The sequence below is a fragment of the Salvia hispanica genome, chromosome 1, assembly GCF_029641045.1.
Source record: "Salvia hispanica isolate PSC_SH4W2 chromosome 1, Shi_PSC_v1, whole genome shotgun sequence".
In the NCBI taxonomy this organism is placed as follows: Eukaryota; Viridiplantae; Streptophyta; class Magnoliopsida; order Lamiales; family Lamiaceae; genus Salvia; species Salvia hispanica.
Genome location: NC_142692.1, coordinates 7,127,588 through 7,146,792, shown reverse-complemented (window position 1 = coordinate 7,146,792; position 19,205 = coordinate 7,127,588). Strand labels below are relative to the sequence as shown.

The following is a 19,205-nucleotide window of genomic DNA, read 5'->3' as shown; positions in this document are numbered from 1 at the left end:
AACAATTGTGAGTAGAAACACAATCTATAGATTTATGGATCTAATGGTGCTTGTGATTATCATATTTGATATTCCTTGGCCAATTTGAGTGTACAAGCAATTGGCAGCTAGCTAACAGTTGAGTGAAAAAAAGATGCAAAGGGGTGAATTTAGGGTACATATTCATTCTCAAGTTTAGGAAGAGTCCTTGTTGGCATAGCCGCCGGTGTGCCATCGCTACTCGTATAGAAAGCTTCACTCAATTCCGCAACCGTCTTCTTATTCATCCTTTGCTCGTACATTCTCCTCGACACAACCGCAACTCCTCCCAAAGCCAACGCCCCCACCAACACCCCACCAACGATCATCCACCACTTCAAACGAGTCGAACTAGTACTAGCACTATCGTTTCGCGCAATACTAGTATTAGTCACAACAGAATAATGGCCCTCTTGGAAAGTTGTACAGATACCACCCCACATCATGTCACTGAGGTAGACCGACCCGTTGACATCAAAGAACACACATTTTGGATGCGCGGGCATGGCCATGGGAGCCAGCAGCAGCTTCGAGAAATTGATGGATATGGGTTGGCCGGATGCTCGTATGTCGAGACGCGTCTTCAACTGCGATGCGTCGTAAGCAAGGAGACCGATCACCGGGGCCAAATAGGTGTAGCCCTCAAGAGGAGGGTAGTATGCCAAGGACCAATTGGCCAAATTGTGGTAGAGAAGAGCAAGCCTCTCCACATAGGGATGTGTCACCACTCCCTTTGGAATTTGGAACTCTTGGTACATGCTCACTCCTCTCCTCTTTAAAGCTCCGGTCTTGAGCCTCATCGCCGATACTCTGATGCCAGAGACGGCCCCATCGTACGCCACGCCGGTCTTCGGCCGCCGAGCAAACGCCTTCAAAGCATAGTTTTGTAGGACACCATCCAAGTCCCTACTACTTAATTCACCACTCACTCTACATGTCCACAACATTATTAACAACACAATCATGCTTTTTAACATATATATTTCGTGCTACATCTATCCATCTATCCGATTAATTCTATATATGTGTATCATCAATAAAACCCTAACGAATCTCCTAAAAGCGTGCATGCTAATATCTTTTTGAAGTTTCAATCATATCTCCTTCTTTCTCTCAACACTAGTACCTAATCTCATTTCTTGAATTATTTTTTGACTCATTACTTATAGAAACGGGATAGATTCTGCTCTATTAAGAGTAATTATTAGATATTAAAATAATATGCCTTACTTAAAGAAACAAATTAGATTCTCAAATTTTGGGTGCCCTTCTATTGGGGAAAATTGATAAATGCAAATTCATTTATGATTGAATACAAAAATCTCATCCTTTGTAATACTAGATATGCTCTTACGTTATGGATCCCTTTTTTTTATTACAAGAAGATAGTCAGCACTATAAGAACACATGTTTAGGCAGCAAGTGATTCAGTCTCACCTATCTTATTTAGCTGAAGTAGATTAATAGCCCCACTTGGAGAATTATTTAGCTGTCGAAAGATCTCATTCATTGTCAGACCCCAGTTAGCCAGAAAGTCTACCACATAATTCGCTTCGCGATTGACATGCTTAGTCTCTACATTCCACTATTTATCAGTCAAGGAGCAAATATGGTCTAATAATGCCATAATTGCAACCTTCATTTTTTTTTAAGTATAGATTTCAGCACAAGTGAACAAGTAGTTCTCTTGTATCCAAGATATTCGAAGTCAATATACATGCACGTTGAGTGTTTATCAATCATGTTCAAATACAAAACGCCTCTTAACAACAAACAAACAAGTCAAAATTAATTAAAACTGAAAAAATTAAGGGTCAAATCGGAGTTGGGCGGTGGCGGAGGCGCTTCGGAAGAGAGAGGAGAGATCCGGTGGAGAGGTAGGGGAGTCAGGGAGAGACGCCGAGTACAAGATTGGATGAACTTCTGCGACCTCATCACTCCCCTCGTCCACGTAGATAACATCCTGCGTCGTCAGCTGATGATATTCCACTATCTCTCTCAACACGCGATTCTCACGCGCGTACACTGAGTTTTCATGAGCTAAACGCGCCTTCTCCGCCAGCAGTGTCTCCAGCTGATCCCGAATCTGAATCATTTTTCATCAATAAACACACATGCATCAGTATATCAGTATTGCACATGACAATTACACTATTTTTGCATTAAACAGTATTATTGCTTCTTAGTTCTTATTTTAAAAAGAATTCTCTATAAATACCATGTCGTCGTCATGGTGAGCTGGACGATTATCTCTGAGGGTCCTGTTCTCTTCTTCCAACTGAGTGCACCGCTGCTTCGTAAAAGTCAGGTCAGCTTTTACCGTTTTCAGCTCCCGAAGCAGTAGTTTCGCTTTGGCAGCAGTCGCCATCGCCACCTGTGATATTCCATCCAAGAAACTGTAATGCAGTTACTGAAAAAGAAATGCTCCCTCCGTCCTGTAATGTGTCCCACTTTGACTCGCCATAGATTTTAAAAAGCATGAAGGAAGAACATAGATATCACTTTTATACAAGTACTCTATTAGTTTTATAATGAAATGTGAGATTTCATTGAATGTAAAGAAAAGTTAATTGATATGGAAAAATGGGACACATATTACGTGTCGGAGTGATTATAAAACAAGAGAGTGTAGCAACCTTACGTCGCGAGATGCCTTGAGCAGATCTTCTTGGGTGGTGGGATTCTTAGGTACTTGTTGTACCGTTGATTTATGGTTGTCTCCCATCTCTTGCACTAGATTGTTTCCTTTTCTTACTATCTGTATTTTAGGAGTTTCATGGCCCTTGCTCTCTCCTCCGTGGTCCAAGGTTTTGGCAATGTTGCTCCTCGTGGAATAAGCTATCGCAGCGTGACTCGGACTGGGAGTGTCTAGCTTCTTCGATATTTGAATCTGCAATGGCGAACGCAGAAATAAAATATTGGTAGAGCTTTGTTAAACATATTTTCTAGGAAGTATTTTCTTTCCTAGCTTTGTCTAACCATGATTCATGTACCTTTTTTGCCGTCCTAATATAGTTGAATCATTTTCCTTTTCTTTTCACTTTATTTTATATATTTTCACCTAACTACTAAACACTCGTTCCTTAATCTCTGTGTCTAAAAGAAACGCTTTAACTAGTAGAATGCAGATAGTACATACTATTAACAATACATTTCTAATTCTCCTTTCAATTTTCTTCATCTCTCACATCCATATTCTTTGTCAAGCCATTTTTCTTATTTTGTTTTCTCAAATTTGATTTTCATCGACGTCATGATTTCAGACGATTTGGAGAAAATTGAAATGGAAACCTGAGTAGGAGGATGAGCCTTGGGAGAGTCATTTTCATTTTCTGTTCACGTATATCTTCACCTAACTCACTAAATATTCATTCCTTAATCTTTGTGTCTAAAAGAAATGCTTCAACTAGTAGAATGCAGATAGTGCATACTATTAACAATACATTTCTATTTCTTGTTTTAATATTCCTCTTCATCTCTCACATCCATATTCTTTGTCAAGCCATTTTTCTTATTTTGTTTTCTCAAATTTGATCTTCATCAAAATTGAAATGGAAACCTGAGTAGGAGGATGAGCCTTGGGAGAGTCTAGTCTCTTCTGGCTTGGGGAATTGAGAAGATGAGGGCGTGATTTAATGTCATCATCCTCAAGAATGGCCTTGGCTTTTCTTGCAAGAACTCCCCAAAAACTGCCCGTTTCGTTCGAGCTTCCCATGGCCGTGTAGTCATACGTGGGACCTCCCTGTCCCATTCATCAATCAATCCCACATTAATCACATGTTTGTATACAATCAAAACTTCAATCAAATTCATGCGATTAAATAAATAAGAGAAAATGGATCTATTAATACAAAAAATGAATGGAATGCCGAATGTGTATATATTAAGAGACCGAACCGTGGACTGGCGTTGGGCGGCGGAGGCAGCGATTGCCTGAGCGGCGAGGGTGGAGGCGGCGGCCCATTCTCCGTCGTCGGGTGGGGGATTCTTTTCTTCCTTGAAGGTGGATGATCGTGACATGGATCCTTGTTTCCTCCGGTATGCCATTCTCTCTCCGCCAACAACAGATTAATGATGTTTTCTTAGGATGATGCGAAGAAAAAAGAAAAGAAATTGGACGTCCAAAATCTTAACGACTTTTTCTCTTTTCAGTTATATATCCTCGTGATTCCTCGTTTTTCTACTCTCATATCTTTATATACTAATTGTATATTACTTATTTAATTAATAAAATTTGGTCTAATTACAATTATTTATAGTATTCTCGTTAAATATGAAAATGGAATAATAGATAATAAAGTTTTGATTTTTTTCAATTATTATAAAACAATGTCTTTTGGTGACTGCTCACCCAGATCCAATATTACTAATAATCAGAAAATATTAAATTGGGGTGTTTTGTTACCACTATTTAGTAACGAGTATTTTAAATTCATCCAATGTACTAGTACTAAATTACGAGTAATAATCAGAATATTAAAAAACTTTTGATAAGAAAGTTAGAGCATCCGCAACGCGGGCTCGATTTTGGCTCGGTCTCGTCTCGACGAGACGAGCCAGTATCGAGTCAGCGTTGCGAGGCTCGTCTCGTCACGACGAGACGAGACATCTCGTCGCGCGAAGCGACACGGCGAGGCCGGCCTCGAGCTGGCGAGACGACGCGCGCTGGAGCGTTGCGTGACGCCCACTCGCCGGCCCGCGAGTGGGCGTCGTATTTATGACGTAATAAATTTTTTTTTTTTTATAAATTCGAAAAAATCGAATTTAATTAAAAAAAAAATAAAATTCAAACGGTCAAATGACCGTTGGGGACCAAACGGTCGAATTTTTCAATTTTTTTTTTTTTTTTTTTTATTCTTCTATAAATATACTCCACACTCCATTCACCATTTTACACACAAACACAACTTTCATTCCTCATTCCTCTCCCATTTTACACACAAACACTACTCTCAAATTGTTGAAAAAATGTCCGGCGATGGAAACTCCAGCGGCGGCGGCTCCGGCGGCTCCGGCAGGCGGCGCTCCTTCGGGTTCGACTTGAACTCGTTCGACGATTGGGCAAGCATGTACAACTGTTTGGGTACTCCCGGTTCGTCACCGGGCACCCAAGGCTCGACCACCCCGCCGGCGTACCAAACACCACATTTTGATGTGGATGCATACTATCGTCCCTCCCCCCCCCCCCAGAGGTACGGGCAATCGCCGGGATTATCCCAAATTCCAGAGAATTTTTTGGCGCCTGATCGCAATTTGCCCGACTGGCCAATCGGTGGAGGCTCCGGCTCCGGCAGGATCAACCTCAGTCTCGGCGTCAATGCCGAGGAGGAAGAGGAGGAAGAGGAGGCAGCGGCTGCAGAGGTTGGTGGAGACGGCAGTCGGCATGCATACAGCCAAGCCGAGACGTTGGCTTTGTACGACGCTTGGATCAGCGTCTCGTACGATCCTGTCGTCGGGAATCAACAAACCCACAAGTGCTTTTGGGAAAAAGTCACCGACTTTTACAACGCCCGAAGGCCGACGACTACCGTTCGCCGCAACGTGAAGATGCTCCGCAGTCATTGGGACCGAACGGACAAAGATGTCAAAAATTTTTGCGCGATATACAGGGGAGAAGAGGCGAATTATCAGAGCAGAGCCAGTGGAGCCGACATTCTGAGAGCGGCGTTGCGGGTCTTCAAAGACGACGTCGGCAAAGATTTCAAGCTTGTTGATGTTTGGTCGCAAGTCCACCACCTTGACAGGTGGGCTGGCGGTGTCGAGTCGGCCTCGGGCTCGAAACGCACGAAGCGCACGGCGCGTGGCCACTACTCATCTAGTGATGGCGGCGAAGGCAACACCTCACGTGAGGGCACGCCAACCGATGATGTAGGGGGGTCTTCTTCCGGTGCACGACGTCGGCCGCAAGGGACCAAGGCGGCGAAGGCGGCTAGAGCCAGGGGGAGAGCGAGAGCGAGAGGGATGGGCCGCGGCGGACCAAGCCAGGCGGGCGAGGGCTCGGGCTCCGGCACGGGCACAGGCTCGCATACCCTAATGTCCATGTACCTAGTCGCCACGATGGCGGACCTCTCAAAAATGAATCCTGGCCAAGTTGCAGCCCATATGGCCGGAATTGAGTATATGAGAGCTCAACTTGGTATAGTTGTACCGCCGACTTCGGGGGATGATGATTCGCCGGCGGAGTAGTTTTTTTATTTTTTAGGATTTTAAATTATGTACTTTTTTTATTTTTTAGGATTTTAAATTATGTACTTTTTTTATTTTTTAGGATTTTAAATTATGTATTTTTTTCTATTTTTTAGGCTTTTTTTAAGTTGTAATATTTATTTTATTTTAATGAAGTGTGTTTTTATTAATTGAATTTGTTGGAATTAAAAATAAAAAATGAAATTGAATGAATAGTTAAGAGATGGAGGATTGCAGGTGCTGTCTCTTAGTTAAGAGATGAGCTGAAAAGTACAGTGGGGCCTATGAATAGTTAAGAGATGAGACGGTTAAGAGATGGATAAGAGATAGCGTTGCGGATGGCTTTAGGCTTTTTTAAAAAAATAAAAAAGTTAGCTTTTATTTAATGAAAAATTGGGGGCGGGAAGTGGGACCCACAGAGCATCTGGTTGGATATGCATCCATCCGCCCATCACGTGAGGCAAATAAGGTGAAGAGTCAAAATTGTCCCAATTTCAGCGGCAGCCAAGCTTTCACTATCACTTCCATCGCCCGCCAATTTCATCCTCTCTCCGCGGCGCCCACACAGACACCCACCTCTCTCCGCCGCTTTTCCTCTTCCATTCCATCAATCGCCGGTCTGTTTTTCTTCTCCTTGCTTTCGGTTTCCTCTTCTCCGTTTTCTTAGGGCTCAGCTTCGGTTTTCCGTTTCCATTTCACGTTTTTCCCCCTTTCACCGGAACCCTAATTTATTTCCCCAACTGAAATTGTTTTTTTTTTTTTTTAAATTCCAGCAACTGCTTATTAGCTCGGCTGACTGCAAAGAAAAGGAAGCCATGGGGTCTGAGGTCTGCGCCGATGAACAACAAGCTATTTGTGGGAAAAATTGGAGTTTGATTTGTAAAACAGGTGATGAGGAAGCTGGGCCAGCAACTCCAGAGGAAAAAGCAGAGCATTCCCCACCCCATTCTTCTCCAGATGTCGAAACCCCTAAAGAGACCTTGTTCGATTCCTTTGCCCCAGGCTCCGACAAGCTGTTGCTTGCTCCGCGCCGCCTCAAATACCGGGATGAGTCGCACAGCCACGTCGTTCGTCGCCTCAACTTTGCCTCTTCTCTCATTGAAGAATTTGATAATGTGGCTGATGATGGTGGTGAAGAGGATGAAGAGCAGCGTTTGTTTGAGATTGTATATGGCACCATCATGGATGCCATTTCCAAAGAGCAAGGGGCGCCGACATCCACACCCCTTCTCACCGGGATTGCTGAGACGCGCCCAAAAGAGGAGCAAGGGACGCCGAGATCCATGCCACTGCTCACCGGGATTGCTGAGACGTGCCCAGCAGCACCCATCAAGTCCGCAACGACAAGACAACAATGCATCATCGACAAGGATATATGCCGAAAGCTGTTCTAGAGTCTAGACTGCCCAAGACTTGATCTTGGAATGGAAACTTAGGTTTTATCCTTGTCGTATTGTATTATTCTTCAATAGCATGTTAATTTAGTTTTCTTCTTCTCAAATGTATTCCAAAACTCATCAATCATCAATTCAGCAAAGTTAAGATATTCATCAAAGTTTAAGTATTCTGTTGTTTGCTACATGTCATAGTGATATTGATTGCCCTGTTCTACAGCTTCTACCAAATTCAAATTCTTTCAAAAGAAAAATACAAGTAGACAAAAACATCAGTGATGAGAGGATCCTCTTTATTGTGAAGCAAGAATGTCCACTTAGCATCAAGTCAACCCAAGTATTCTCCACCTGAAATCAAACTAGGCTTACTCAATATGAAAACATCTACCACAAATATGAAAACAATGGCTTAACTGTTAACCAAAGTCATGCGGTCTTACTCTTTCCAGATTCTAACAGTTAATCAATCTCCTGTCACAAAAGCTCTCTCTTCATAATATCTTTTCTCACTTTCAGCTTTTCTCTCATTCCGTTTCTGCAACAATCGCTTTAATCACTTATCTTTTTCCAATTAACTCGTAAATCTAAAGGACTAGATGGTTGAAAACCTGGTATGCATCATGGTTCGATACGATCCTCTTGATTATCGTGCTGGTTGTAATCTCCAGAGGACTTTCCAATAGCTTAAGAATACCCATACTGTTAGGAACTTCGTACGGATTCTCCTTCTCCTGCAAAAATAACAGGGTTTGTCCCACAGCATCAGCAAACCTAGGTAATCATATTTGTAACTGAACAGCTAAATGTGTACACGTATTTGTTACCTTCTGAAAATCATTATCCTCAGCAACAGATCCATGCACAACCAAAGAGATGTTGAAAGTTGTAATCTGCAGCATCAGGAATTAGAAGCCGGATGGAAAACTGATGGTAGGAAGGGTTGATCTCAGCCATTTAAGTTTCAAAGCATTACTTTGGCATATAATCCATGAAGTGAGATTTATTAATAGAACTGGACCTCAGAATATAGAGGCTATAACACTATATTCTCACTTGTCAAGTAACTCGCTTAGTTTTGTAGTAAGTTAACACATGCTTACAATAGAACAAGGCTACAAGCATATGCTACTTTCTGTGTTAAATAAATAGTACTTTATTCTTCAAGACACTAAAAAAAGGTTGCATTTGTTTTTGAAGAACATGCCTACATTCTCCAAGTGTAACTAAAAGAATCAAGAATGCAACCAAAAATCAAATCTACAGCATTTACAATCTGCAGTTGCAATTATCTAATTTGAACTTGGCATTGAAGCCTTTTAGTTTGCTTATTAACTTATACTAGGTTAAAGAAGTATAGAGTTATAGTAATGATAAGAATATGCCTGAAAAAAAGAAATACCAAAGTAAATAAGTCACATTGGGATTTGTTTGCTGATTCAGAACCAGTGGTGTCAACTATGATTTCAATACCAAAGAAGGAAGAAGTGTTTTAACCAGAGAAATAAGTAGAAATTAAAAGTTAGTTTTATATACTGGGTGCCAACTGTCTGTTACCAATCACACACTATGTTTTTTCACTAACTTTTTTACCTCTTACTAGACTTAAATCATTAATGCAAGGGATGGAATATTGTATTCATGCAGATAAGTAACTAGTTAAATGTGAATTCATCATACTTACCATATCTTTTGACACCTCCATTGGGGCACCGATTATAACCTCGTCCACGTATCGGCAAGCCAGTACACTCAAGCTTCTTTCATGAAGATTCATAATTGGACGGTGACGTCCTCTTTTTGCACTAGAACAGACAGGGTGGAAGTTTTATCAAATATCTGCCTCAAAAGTTTGCAATATTATCATTATTCTTACACCTTGAGGCCAAAGTTAGCAAGCACCTTTAAATAAGTTGTATTTGAATGCTAAGCAGAGAATGCACCCACAGCACCACTAACAATTTGACTTTAATCACACTATTGGAACTTTGAAGTTTGATATTGGCTATATAAACATAAATATTTTCATGAGCAGTATATAATGGCTGAGTAGGATTTTACTACTTGTGAGTAAAAGGCACCATCAAGTCGATTCAAATTGGAAGAAACCCTCCAGACATACAATTAGTACAAAGCATCACAGTTTGTGAAAATCATGTACAAGTGGACATTACAAAGACCTGGGTAAACTTTTGACGCCATTAGAGAGTGCACTAGTAAAAATGACCAAAAGCATGTTTGATTCATAACATTGACAATGGCATTCATAACTATGTCGAGCAAGCACCAAGTAAATAATGACAGTTTCTACATCTAAATAATAAGAGACTCTCCCATCACTTAAATGTTTCTCTCGCATGTCTGTCCATTGCCCTGCTGTGTCTCAAAGCACATTTGCATTTTCACTATCCACATTTCTTTGTTAGGGATGTTAAAGAACTAATAAAAAGGATACTGGAGATCAGTTTTGGTGTCTTTATCCTTAGAATAAATAGTTCGCACTTCAGATAATTATGTCACCAGAAATATTCAACATTAAGTTTCCCATTCTATTCCATACTAAGAAAATAAAAGGTTTCTTTTCATTCTCTAAATCGTAGCAAGGGACTACAATAAGGCCCTAAGTATTTGGTTGTTTTGGTGGATAGCAATGCAATAAATCATCCCACCAACTTTTACAGGTACAACTTTCTGTACTTAAACTCAACATAACTTCTGTCTTCCATGGACAAGAAATCCTAGAACTAAAAGTTTATCATATTCCATTCTGGTTGGCCTGCATTTGCCCAGGGAAAAATCACAAAAGCATCCTCATCAAGTAAAATTTAACTCAAGTTCCCACTATCACAAAAGACATTAGAAACCCCATAAACCTAAAAAAAGAGCTGATAGAGAATTGGAAACTCCACCGCTTAAAGCATCTGATCAAACCAGACCCCAGGTCCACAACAGACATTTATATAGTGTAGTCAGACAATGGTCTGTTCTTCACTGTTTCTCTATCAAACATTTTACAAAGAGACTTGCAATGAGACTTGCATTTTAGTAGGTTTCATTCATCCTTCACTTTATTTAAAGAGAATCAAATTATTCAACATCACAAAGCAGGAACTAGTAATTATTGCATACTTTAAACTCAGTCTAAATCACATCTCATTCTTTAACCAATCAATTGTCATCTCAACCAAGAAAACAAACAGACCATAAGTGCATTCTGCCATTATGGACAATTTGATCCCGCAACAGTAAGCTTCACTTAGGATATCATTACTTATATTTCATCCGATAGAATAGAACAGCAAATATACTACTACTTCCGCCCACTACCAATAGTCTTAGTGGAGAATGAGGTCCACCTCACAGAGAGAGAAATGCACCAAAAATAGAAGGTGACTAATATTTGTGGAAGGCCAAAAATGAAAAAAATAAATATGACTATTGGTTGTGGACGGAGGTTGTAGGGCTTTATAATAGTTAAGGTGATTATGTTCTACTAGTAGATATGTGAAGCATCATGTGTCACAACCCATTCCAGATAAATCTGATATATCTATGAAAGCTGGAGCATCTACAACAGTTTATAATCTACTAGCTCTAAAAAAAATTCTCACCAAGGAATAGTGATCTTTTACAGGATACATCAGATTTTACATGCAAATTAATTCATCTAAGGAATGAAGTAAAATAATAATCATACCTGACATTATGGTCGTTATGGATGCCTACAAGAAGAAAGTCACCAAGCCCTCGGGCAAGCCTTAGTATCTATATAAAACAACAAATAGCAACTGAGTACATAATATTAACAGAAGTTAAAAAAAATATGCTAGCATTGGAAAAGTAGTAATGTAGCAAAAGTAATTCAACAAAGTCCGTGACATGATACAAAAGAATGAGACGAATATGATTAGATAGATAGACATTAAATTTTAAATAAAGCATACATTCTGGGCTACAATACTGTCAAATAATCTGAATTAATAGATACATTAAGTAAAAACGATTGGAATTTGGAACCATAATATACCTCCACATGTCCGGCATGGAAAAGATCAAATGCACCGTCTATGTAAATTATACGAGCATCAGGTCCAGGCCCCTGAAATAGAATAAAAGATAATTTTAAAAGCTAGTCGATATTATAGATACCTAAATGACACTTTTCTTTCCATCCCATATGAAGGAAGAAGTAAAGCTTGGATATCTAAATTGATATTGTAGATACCTAAATTTTAAAAGCTAATTGATATTATAGCATGGTTATCAAAATAGATCACTATCTTGCCATCCCATATGAAGGAAGAAGCAAAGCTTGGATTGGTTGCAGTATAATGGCATTATAAAAATGTAAACTTGGTACTGGAGCAAAAATTATACTCTGATTTGGACCAGATTAGCTACAGATATGCATGAGAGTCCTTTGTTCGACTCTAAAGTCCAACAAACCCAGTTTATAAATTTATGCAAAAGGCAAAACAGTACACCAAACTATCTGGTAAGGGCACTGCATATACTTTTAAGTTTTTTTTTTTGCTTGATTTCAGAAGTTTCTATTTAGCTGCCTTAGTTTTTTGTATGAATCCCATAACACTCACATTATCAAGCTTCCTTGGTTCCATGCCATTTAGAAAAGCAAGAAGCTAATCCAACTGTTTACTAGATATGCTTAAAGCTATAGTTAAGAGAGGTTGAGTCACATTTGCAATCATAATAACATCCCTTGCTCAGGGCATAATATCAATGCAAGTTAGCAAGATAGAGAAGAAAGGTTAGGTCACACTGCAAAGTCTGCAATCAAAATAACATCAGAACGAATAGCTCAAGACATAATATTAAAGAATGTTAGTTAGCAAGATAGAAAAGAGAGGGTTTAGGATAGCAAAATCAAATGGTCTTCAAATAGTAAAATAATTCCTGATGTAGCTAGAAAGAATATGGAGTATTAAGATAAGCAGTGAAATTTTCATTATAAATCCACATGCCTTGCCATTCGAGAATTGGACAATTCTGCGAGAGGTGGGTAGAAAATGAGATATCCGTGTCCCACTACCAGAGACACCATCTTCTGATTTGTTGTTGCGACCATGGCTGAATTGTCGCTGCAGAGTTGAGCGCCCATTGCTGCTGAATTGTCGCTGCAGAGATGAGTGGCTATTGCTGTCCCCAGCTGACCTCTCTCTCACACAGAGAAGCATACGACCTAAAACAAAAAATTTAAACAATAAAGCTTTGACTTTTTATGTTGGAAAGCTGTTACCATAATATAGAGCAATAACATATAAATCCGATGAATGCACATTGCTAACACCGTTACAACAACTATGATGTAATTATTGACACGCATTTACGCAAGCAAACAAAAACACCAATTTCGGATAAACAAGAATTGCAACTACACACCAACAATATCAGTGCTCGAAACCCCTTCCGTGCGCTTTATCTGCTTATAACGGCCAGCCTTCTTAGCAAGGGCATACGCATCAGTCCCATCCGGAAGCATGCAAGGATCATCCCCATGGATAATGTAATCAATGTTGTACTCATCAAACAGCTTTTTCATGAACTCCTCGGTGATAGCATAGGGAGCATCAGGGATAATCTCATCCACCCATTTAACACCACTAACCATGATCATCCTAGGGCAGAGAGCAGATGTACAACATCACCAATTACAGATCAGAGGTATGAATAAACAATTAAACAAACACTAGAAAGAAGTAAGGAAATGGTAAAATAAAATTAAAAAATTGAGGAATACCGCTCGTCGAGAGGAGTAACGGGAGGGCCCTTGTTGGCGATAATCTCGGCGTCGCTGACAACGCCGACGACCAATTGGTCGCCGAGAGCACGGGCCTGACGGAGGGCATTGCAGTGGCCGTAATGCATCATGTCGAAGCAGCCGTCCATGTACACCCTAATTGGCCTCTTCTTCTTCTTATAGTGCGGCAAAGCAAGGCGGCGGAAACCTAGCACGGATAACCCAATTACAAGGCCGCCGATCAGCCATGACACCGCAATTCGCTGCCCGCTTGCACCTTCCCAGCCCATTTCTCTTGTGTGTATGTGTGAATGTATGTATGTGTAGTGGATGGAATATGAATGAAAGTTTCAAAGGAAATCGAGTGTTTGCGAATGGAAGAGTATGTTACGTTGGAGAGTGAATGAATCAACCAATCGAATTGGTTGAATTGAGAGGAAAGGAGGGTGGCTGCCTCCTGCTTCTATTTTTCTTAGGTTAAGCTTTCTTTCTTCCTTGCTGGGGACTGATACCCGTTTTCCTTCTCGGATATTCTTTTCTTTTCTTTTTTTCATTTTTCCATATTGACTAATTTTTTTAAATTTTTGTCACCTATTTCTAATAAAAGTATCATTTTTTCTACTTATTTTTTAAAAAAATTCTCTTTACAAACACACTAACAATAATAGGGTATTTAAAATCTCTTGCAGAAAAAATAAATGCTCCCTTTCTATGGGACCGAATGAAGTGGAGTATTATCATTTGCCAATATGAGTAATCATAATCTACATGTCTACTATAAATGTTTTTAACTAGGGTGATGTACATAAAATAATTTTCGGCTGAAATTGATCGGTTGTTAATATTATGAACATATGCCTTGTAGTAAATTTCCTACGAATTTGATTTTTTCTCAAATTGAATTCGACGTGGCATGTCAGATTATGTAGTCATTATAAGAAATGAGAGTATTATTTTGTATATTAAAGTTTACTAATTATGTATATCCCATTTTAGTCATTTAATTACCTATGTAAGTACAGTATAATCTAATGACAATTACTCATGTAATGATGTAATCTAATTTTTTACATAAATGTCATTATATGCTTGATGTATAACGCTTTCAATAATTATACTAGTTTTTAGTAAAACTAAATTGAACCAGATTCGAGATCTTTTTAGACGTAACACTACATATACAAAATAAAGATTGAAAGTGGAAAAGGCAGCAAATCTTCGGATATGCGAAAGAATAAACTACTACAAGAACACATATAACATACATCGACGGTAAAATCGACTCTCACTCCAGATTGCAATTTCGAATTTGGAACAAAGCATCATCAACACAAAAGCACTTAGCTACATTAACAATCAACAAGCCTGTTGCTATCACCATTATGATATACATAACCAGGCAGGCACATTAACACCGTGTACATACATCTTGAAGGCGACTACAGCCCCGAGACTTGCCTCACCTAACCCGGCAAGCTGCAGGGCCACCAGGGGAGCAACTCGGGTTGGTCGACCGACAACCCACTCCAGTTCCGACTGCCCCAGCAAATCTGCGATGCACCCTATAATCTGGAATCCTTCCTGTCACAAACGGACTGCCACTGCACAGGAGCGTAGGGGTTGATGACGATGATGGAGAGACTTCATTACCGCCACTAGACTGTAACGGTTCCAAAGTCTCAACCACATCGCTCATTAATGGTCTGGCCTTTGGGTTTTGGCTCAGGCAATAGTATGCCAAACTGCAAGCTTTCTGGGCTCCCCTTACTGAATACTGATTCTCTAATCTAGGGTCTATGATTTGCAGCATTTTCCGCTTGTCATTTAGCTTTGGCCTCGCCCAATCTACCAAACTTTGTTCTTTGCTAGGCCTCGTCTTGTCTACTGACTTTCTCCCCGTTAATAGCTCCAGAAGAACTACCCCAAAGCTGTACACATCACTCCTGGCAGTAAGGTGCCCTGTGCATCTCATGTAGAGTTTAATTAGATAGGAGAGCTATGTATACTTAATTTCATGGCGGCAAAAGAACGAAAAACACATAAGAGGTGAATCTACATAGATAAGTGATACAAAGGTTGAAGATATTTGAAGAGATATAAGAGAATCAACTTTTCACATCTATCCCAGAACTGCCTGGAATACTTTAAAAAAACATAGTTTTCTTATATTGGTATTAAAAGACTAATAAGTGCACGCTTCAAATGCTGATATTGGCTTGAAGTGTGAATCTAATCTAAGGTATGAATGCAGCAAAATTTACAACTAATCTGAATGAATTTCAAGTTTTCAATACTTCCATATCTATTTATGATCATTCTCCATACTGACATCTTTTTTATTTTAGGAAAACACAGAATGAAATATATGCCAATATGCCATGGAATAAAGTGTTTTCCTTTTCCAAAATTGTAGTGTTCAATTCAGATGTCCTTCCTATCAACATTGCTCATTTAAACTGAAAAGCATGGTCTTCTTGCCTGTTGAAAAATCTAATTTATTCCACAGTGAAAAAATAAAAAATCCAGACATCAAGACCAAAGGCAAGCATTTAGAAAACCCCCTATATACATTATTTAAAGGGAACCTTTGGAACAAGACATAAAGAAACCAACAAAACAACTATCAGAAGGCTTCTTTATCAGTTAATACCAGTTAGAAAATTAAGCTTCTAGCCCTTATTATTATTTAGATAAAAAGAATGCTTTTGGATATGCATTTCCTACAGAAACCTCAAACAGTTATCTTGCAATAGCTGATGACTAATTTCAACAGCTGATATATATAAAAAGATAACAATGTGCAAGGAAACAAAAAATATTTTGTATTACCAGTCATAACATATTCAGGAGCAGCATAGCCATAGGTTCCCATTACTCGAGTAGATACATGGGTCTCATCACCTTGCGGCCCTGCTTTTGCAAGACCAAAATCAGAAAGCTTGGCTATATAATCCTGCAACAAAGAGAATTGGCATAAAATACCAGATCAAGAAAGCAAGTGATACCAGATAAAACTATGTTGCTGCAAAATTGTGAATGCATAATTATAACTTTCAAACATAACCCCCACAGAATTTCAATCGCATCACTTACTGAATCTAGCAGAATGTTGGAAGTTTTGAAATCCCGGTAAATAACTGGTCTCTCGGCATTATGAAGGAAAGCAAGCCCCTTAGCAGCCCCAAGAGCAATCATCATTCTTGTCGACCAAGATAGTGGAACAGTTGCTTCTAGATGCCTCAGCAAAATTTCAGGTTAATTGTGTTCAGCAAATGATTATGACATAATAAAAAACTTTATTCAAATTGGCAATTTGGCACATAGCAGAACTGAATTATCATGCTAAGAATAATAGTGAAAAAAAATAGAGCAAGAGAAAAAATAAGTAGGAAATACAATGATAGCTTAATGCAATGAAACAATCATACAGAAAAGTGTGGTAGATGAGACAGTGGGCCATAAGAGCATCTCTCTTGGGAAAAAAATTTAGTTCGGAACAGTATATTTTCAGATCTCTGGACTTATTGAGCATGTAATTTTGGTATCATATAAAAACACAATCTTTTCATTAGGATGGCAATTTGCATGAAAAATCTTTCTTTCAATTCACTTCTAAAAAATATTATGTGACCCCACTATAGAAAAGATATCATTAAAATTTTCAATTCCAGTCATATACAGAGACAATTTGAACATAGAAGCATAGGAAACAACACTAAAGCATTGCTTGGAAAGGGATCGGAAACGGGACATACTTCGAAATAGATGATTCTCAAGACTTCCTCTAAACATGAATTCATAAACAAGTAATCTGTGGTCATCCTCACAGCAATATCCAATCAACTTCACTAAATGAGGATGCCTGAGCTGCCCAAGGAAGTTGACCTCAGTCTGCATCAATGAGCTCAAAATTAGCATATAACCTTTCTCGTGTTTATGGATGGGACAAGGAATTTAACATCCGGTCCCAGGAATAGACATGGGAAACTCACTAGCCATTCGCGGTGGCCCTGAAGACCTTCCTTGTTAAGCACTTTGACGGCTACAGGGAGAGATTTGAGACCAACCCTAACATTCTCATCAATGTAGCCTTTGTACACAGTCCCAAAACCACCTTCTCCAAGAATGTAGTCTGAACGGAAGCTCTTGGTGATGGTCTCAAGCTCAAAAAGGGTGAAAGCAATGACGTGGGTGTAGAGCAGGGCGTTTTTACGGAAGTCCTCGAAGTTTCGGGGGGTTGAAGGATCGCTCAGATCTGAAATGGAGCGGCTGTGCTTCTTATCTGTGGCTGGATTCCTAGTCGGCAATGACAGCACTTGTAGCTGCTGGTGCACTGCACATTGCGCTCTAAATTAATACAGTACTCTTTTTTCCAGCAATTAAACAGTGCAATTTTACATCACAATTAATGAGAAACCCTAACTGCGAGTAGCGATCTCCAGACATGTTCGGGCTTGAAATTCGTCTCAAGCAAGTAAATCAGTGTGGTAGAAGAATTAAGAAAATGAGGAAGAGTTGAGCATGAATTGAGGAGTGAAACCTAGATCTGATTGTGGAGGGGGAGAGATAAAAGAGAAATGTGGTTGAATTAATGAGGGCGGACCTTGGTGGTGTTGATGCGCGGTGGATACGACGGCGGACTCCTCCCTAGTGCCGCAATTTCCCATCTTGTGTGCCGCCGCGGTGTGGCCGTCTCATTCTTCGCCGGCAGCAGCCTTCACTTTCTTCTCCCTCACAACTTGTGCTCCAACCTGGACGACTTTTTCTCTTTATTAACTCTACTGCTACAACTCATCCAAAACAAATAATACTACCACTATATATTTCATCTCTTCCCTTACTTTTACTCTTTATTTTATCTGCTTTTATTAGTACTACTTTTATATAAAGTAATTCTGATCAAAGATTTTATATCAAGTACTCCTACTATCATATTTGAAGTCAACAAATAATATTATGCTCCCTTCATTTCATTACAATCAATGTACTTTGTTTTGGATGTAAATTTCAGAAAATAATGTTTAGTAGTATAAGGAATAAAATGAGATCAATAATAAAATAAATAAATGAGTTGAAAACAAAATAAAAAACAAAATAAAAATAAAAGAGATAAAAGCATTGTTTTTGTTTAAAAGAGATGAATAAACTATAATAAGTTGATAAAATAAATACGATTCAGCTACGGAGTATAATAGAACAAATGAAATATCGTTTTTGATCCACTGGACCCAGTCTTACTTTCACTTATCTTTTGTCATTACAAATGTTCCTTATATAAAGATAAAAAAAAACTTACGTGGTCATTATGTTGTCATGTTTAGTGTCATCTAATTATATTTCTTGTCTGATTGTAATTTTTTCAAAAGTTTGGTCCGTGAAAATATATTTTGGTCCGTTTGCACAATACCACTATTATTCATCTCACTTCCACCACTATAACTAATTTAAATCATTAATAAACCATATTTTGGCTTATCAATTTTCGCTATTATCTTGTACGAATCAAATGCCACCCGCATAATGGAGTATTAGTATTCATCACAGTTGTTAGCTAGGAGTATTATATACACATCAGTGGACAACTCAAAATCGTACTAGTAATTTATTCGTTTACTCATTTCTGTCACGAAATGTTTCATAATGAAATGTTCATTAATATTTCATTATTTTTTTATAAATGAACATCACATTACATTAATTCATTTCATTTTAATTTTATTATAAAATTAATGTACTACTCCTATATAAAATTAAAACACACGTTCCATCACTTTTTTGTCAACTCACTTCTCTTTTACATTACTTAAAATCGCAATGCTATAGCCTATAGTGGGACATTAAGTTCGAAAAGA

The 19,205-nt window shown here is 38.9% G+C and overlaps 5 protein-coding genes across 6 annotated transcripts; 1 reads left to right on the top strand and 4 right to left on the bottom strand.

Annotated features, from left to right (window-relative positions):
- Nucleotides 1-58: 58 nt before the first annotated feature.
- LOC125221369 (uncharacterized) lies at nt 59-965 on the bottom strand. Its single transcript, XM_048123489.2, has one exon. It carries the CDS (start codon nt 963-965, stop codon nt 150-152), a length of 816 nt encoding a protein of 271 aa, XP_047979446.1. The 3' UTR covers nt 59-149.
- A 741-nt stretch (nt 966-1,706) lies between these two features.
- On the bottom strand, nt 1,707-4,065 carry LOC125218698 (uncharacterized). The gene is made up of 5 exons (XM_048120436.2): nt 3,916-4,065; nt 3,578-3,760; nt 2,660-2,908; nt 2,237-2,392; nt 1,707-2,104 (listed from the first exon to the last, which is right to left on the bottom strand). Exons 1-5 carry the CDS (start codon nt 4,063-4,065, stop codon nt 1,826-1,828), a joined length of 1,017 nt encoding a protein of 338 aa, XP_047976393.2. The 3' UTR covers nt 1,707-1,825.
- A 2,611-nt stretch (nt 4,066-6,676) lies between these two features.
- LOC125221955 (uncharacterized) lies at nt 6,677-7,768 on the top strand. The gene is made up of 2 exons (XM_048124307.2): nt 6,677-6,821; nt 6,978-7,768. Exon 2 carries the CDS (start codon nt 7,020-7,022, stop codon nt 7,596-7,598), a length of 579 nt encoding a protein of 192 aa, XP_047980264.2. The 5' UTR covers nt 6,677-6,821; nt 6,978-7,019; the 3' UTR covers nt 7,599-7,768.
- Nucleotides 7,733-13,889, bottom strand: PECT1 (phosphorylethanolamine cytidylyltransferase 1). 2 transcript variants are annotated; one of them, XM_048124305.2, is made up of 10 exons: nt 13,354-13,889; nt 12,996-13,231; nt 12,578-12,795; nt 11,623-11,694; nt 11,293-11,360; nt 9,280-9,400; nt 8,423-8,488; nt 8,207-8,329; nt 8,039-8,133; nt 7,733-7,957 (listed from the first exon to the last, which is right to left on the bottom strand). In XM_048124305.2, the coding sequence occupies exons 1-9, from the start codon at nt 13,641-13,643 to the stop codon at nt 8,062-8,064; spliced, it is 1,266 nt and encodes a 421-aa protein (XP_047980262.2). In that variant the 5' UTR covers nt 13,644-13,889; the 3' UTR covers nt 7,733-7,957; nt 8,039-8,061. The 2 variants fall into 2 exon arrangements, with proteins under 2 accessions (XP_047980262.2, XP_047980260.2); XM_048124303.2 differs by having other exon boundaries at nt 7,733-7,946; nt 13,354-13,888.
- Nucleotides 13,890-14,615: 726 nt separating this feature from the next.
- Nucleotides 14,616-18,147, bottom strand: LOC125221952 (Protein kinase superfamily protein). The gene is made up of 6 exons (XM_048124301.2): nt 17,957-18,147; nt 17,346-17,686; nt 17,109-17,244; nt 16,447-16,583; nt 16,183-16,306; nt 14,616-15,312 (listed from the first exon to the last, which is right to left on the bottom strand). Exons 1-6 carry the CDS (start codon nt 18,018-18,020, stop codon nt 14,813-14,815), a joined length of 1,302 nt encoding a protein of 433 aa, XP_047980258.1. The 5' UTR covers nt 18,021-18,147; the 3' UTR covers nt 14,616-14,812.
- Between the last annotated feature and the right edge of the window lie 1,058 nt (nt 18,148-19,205).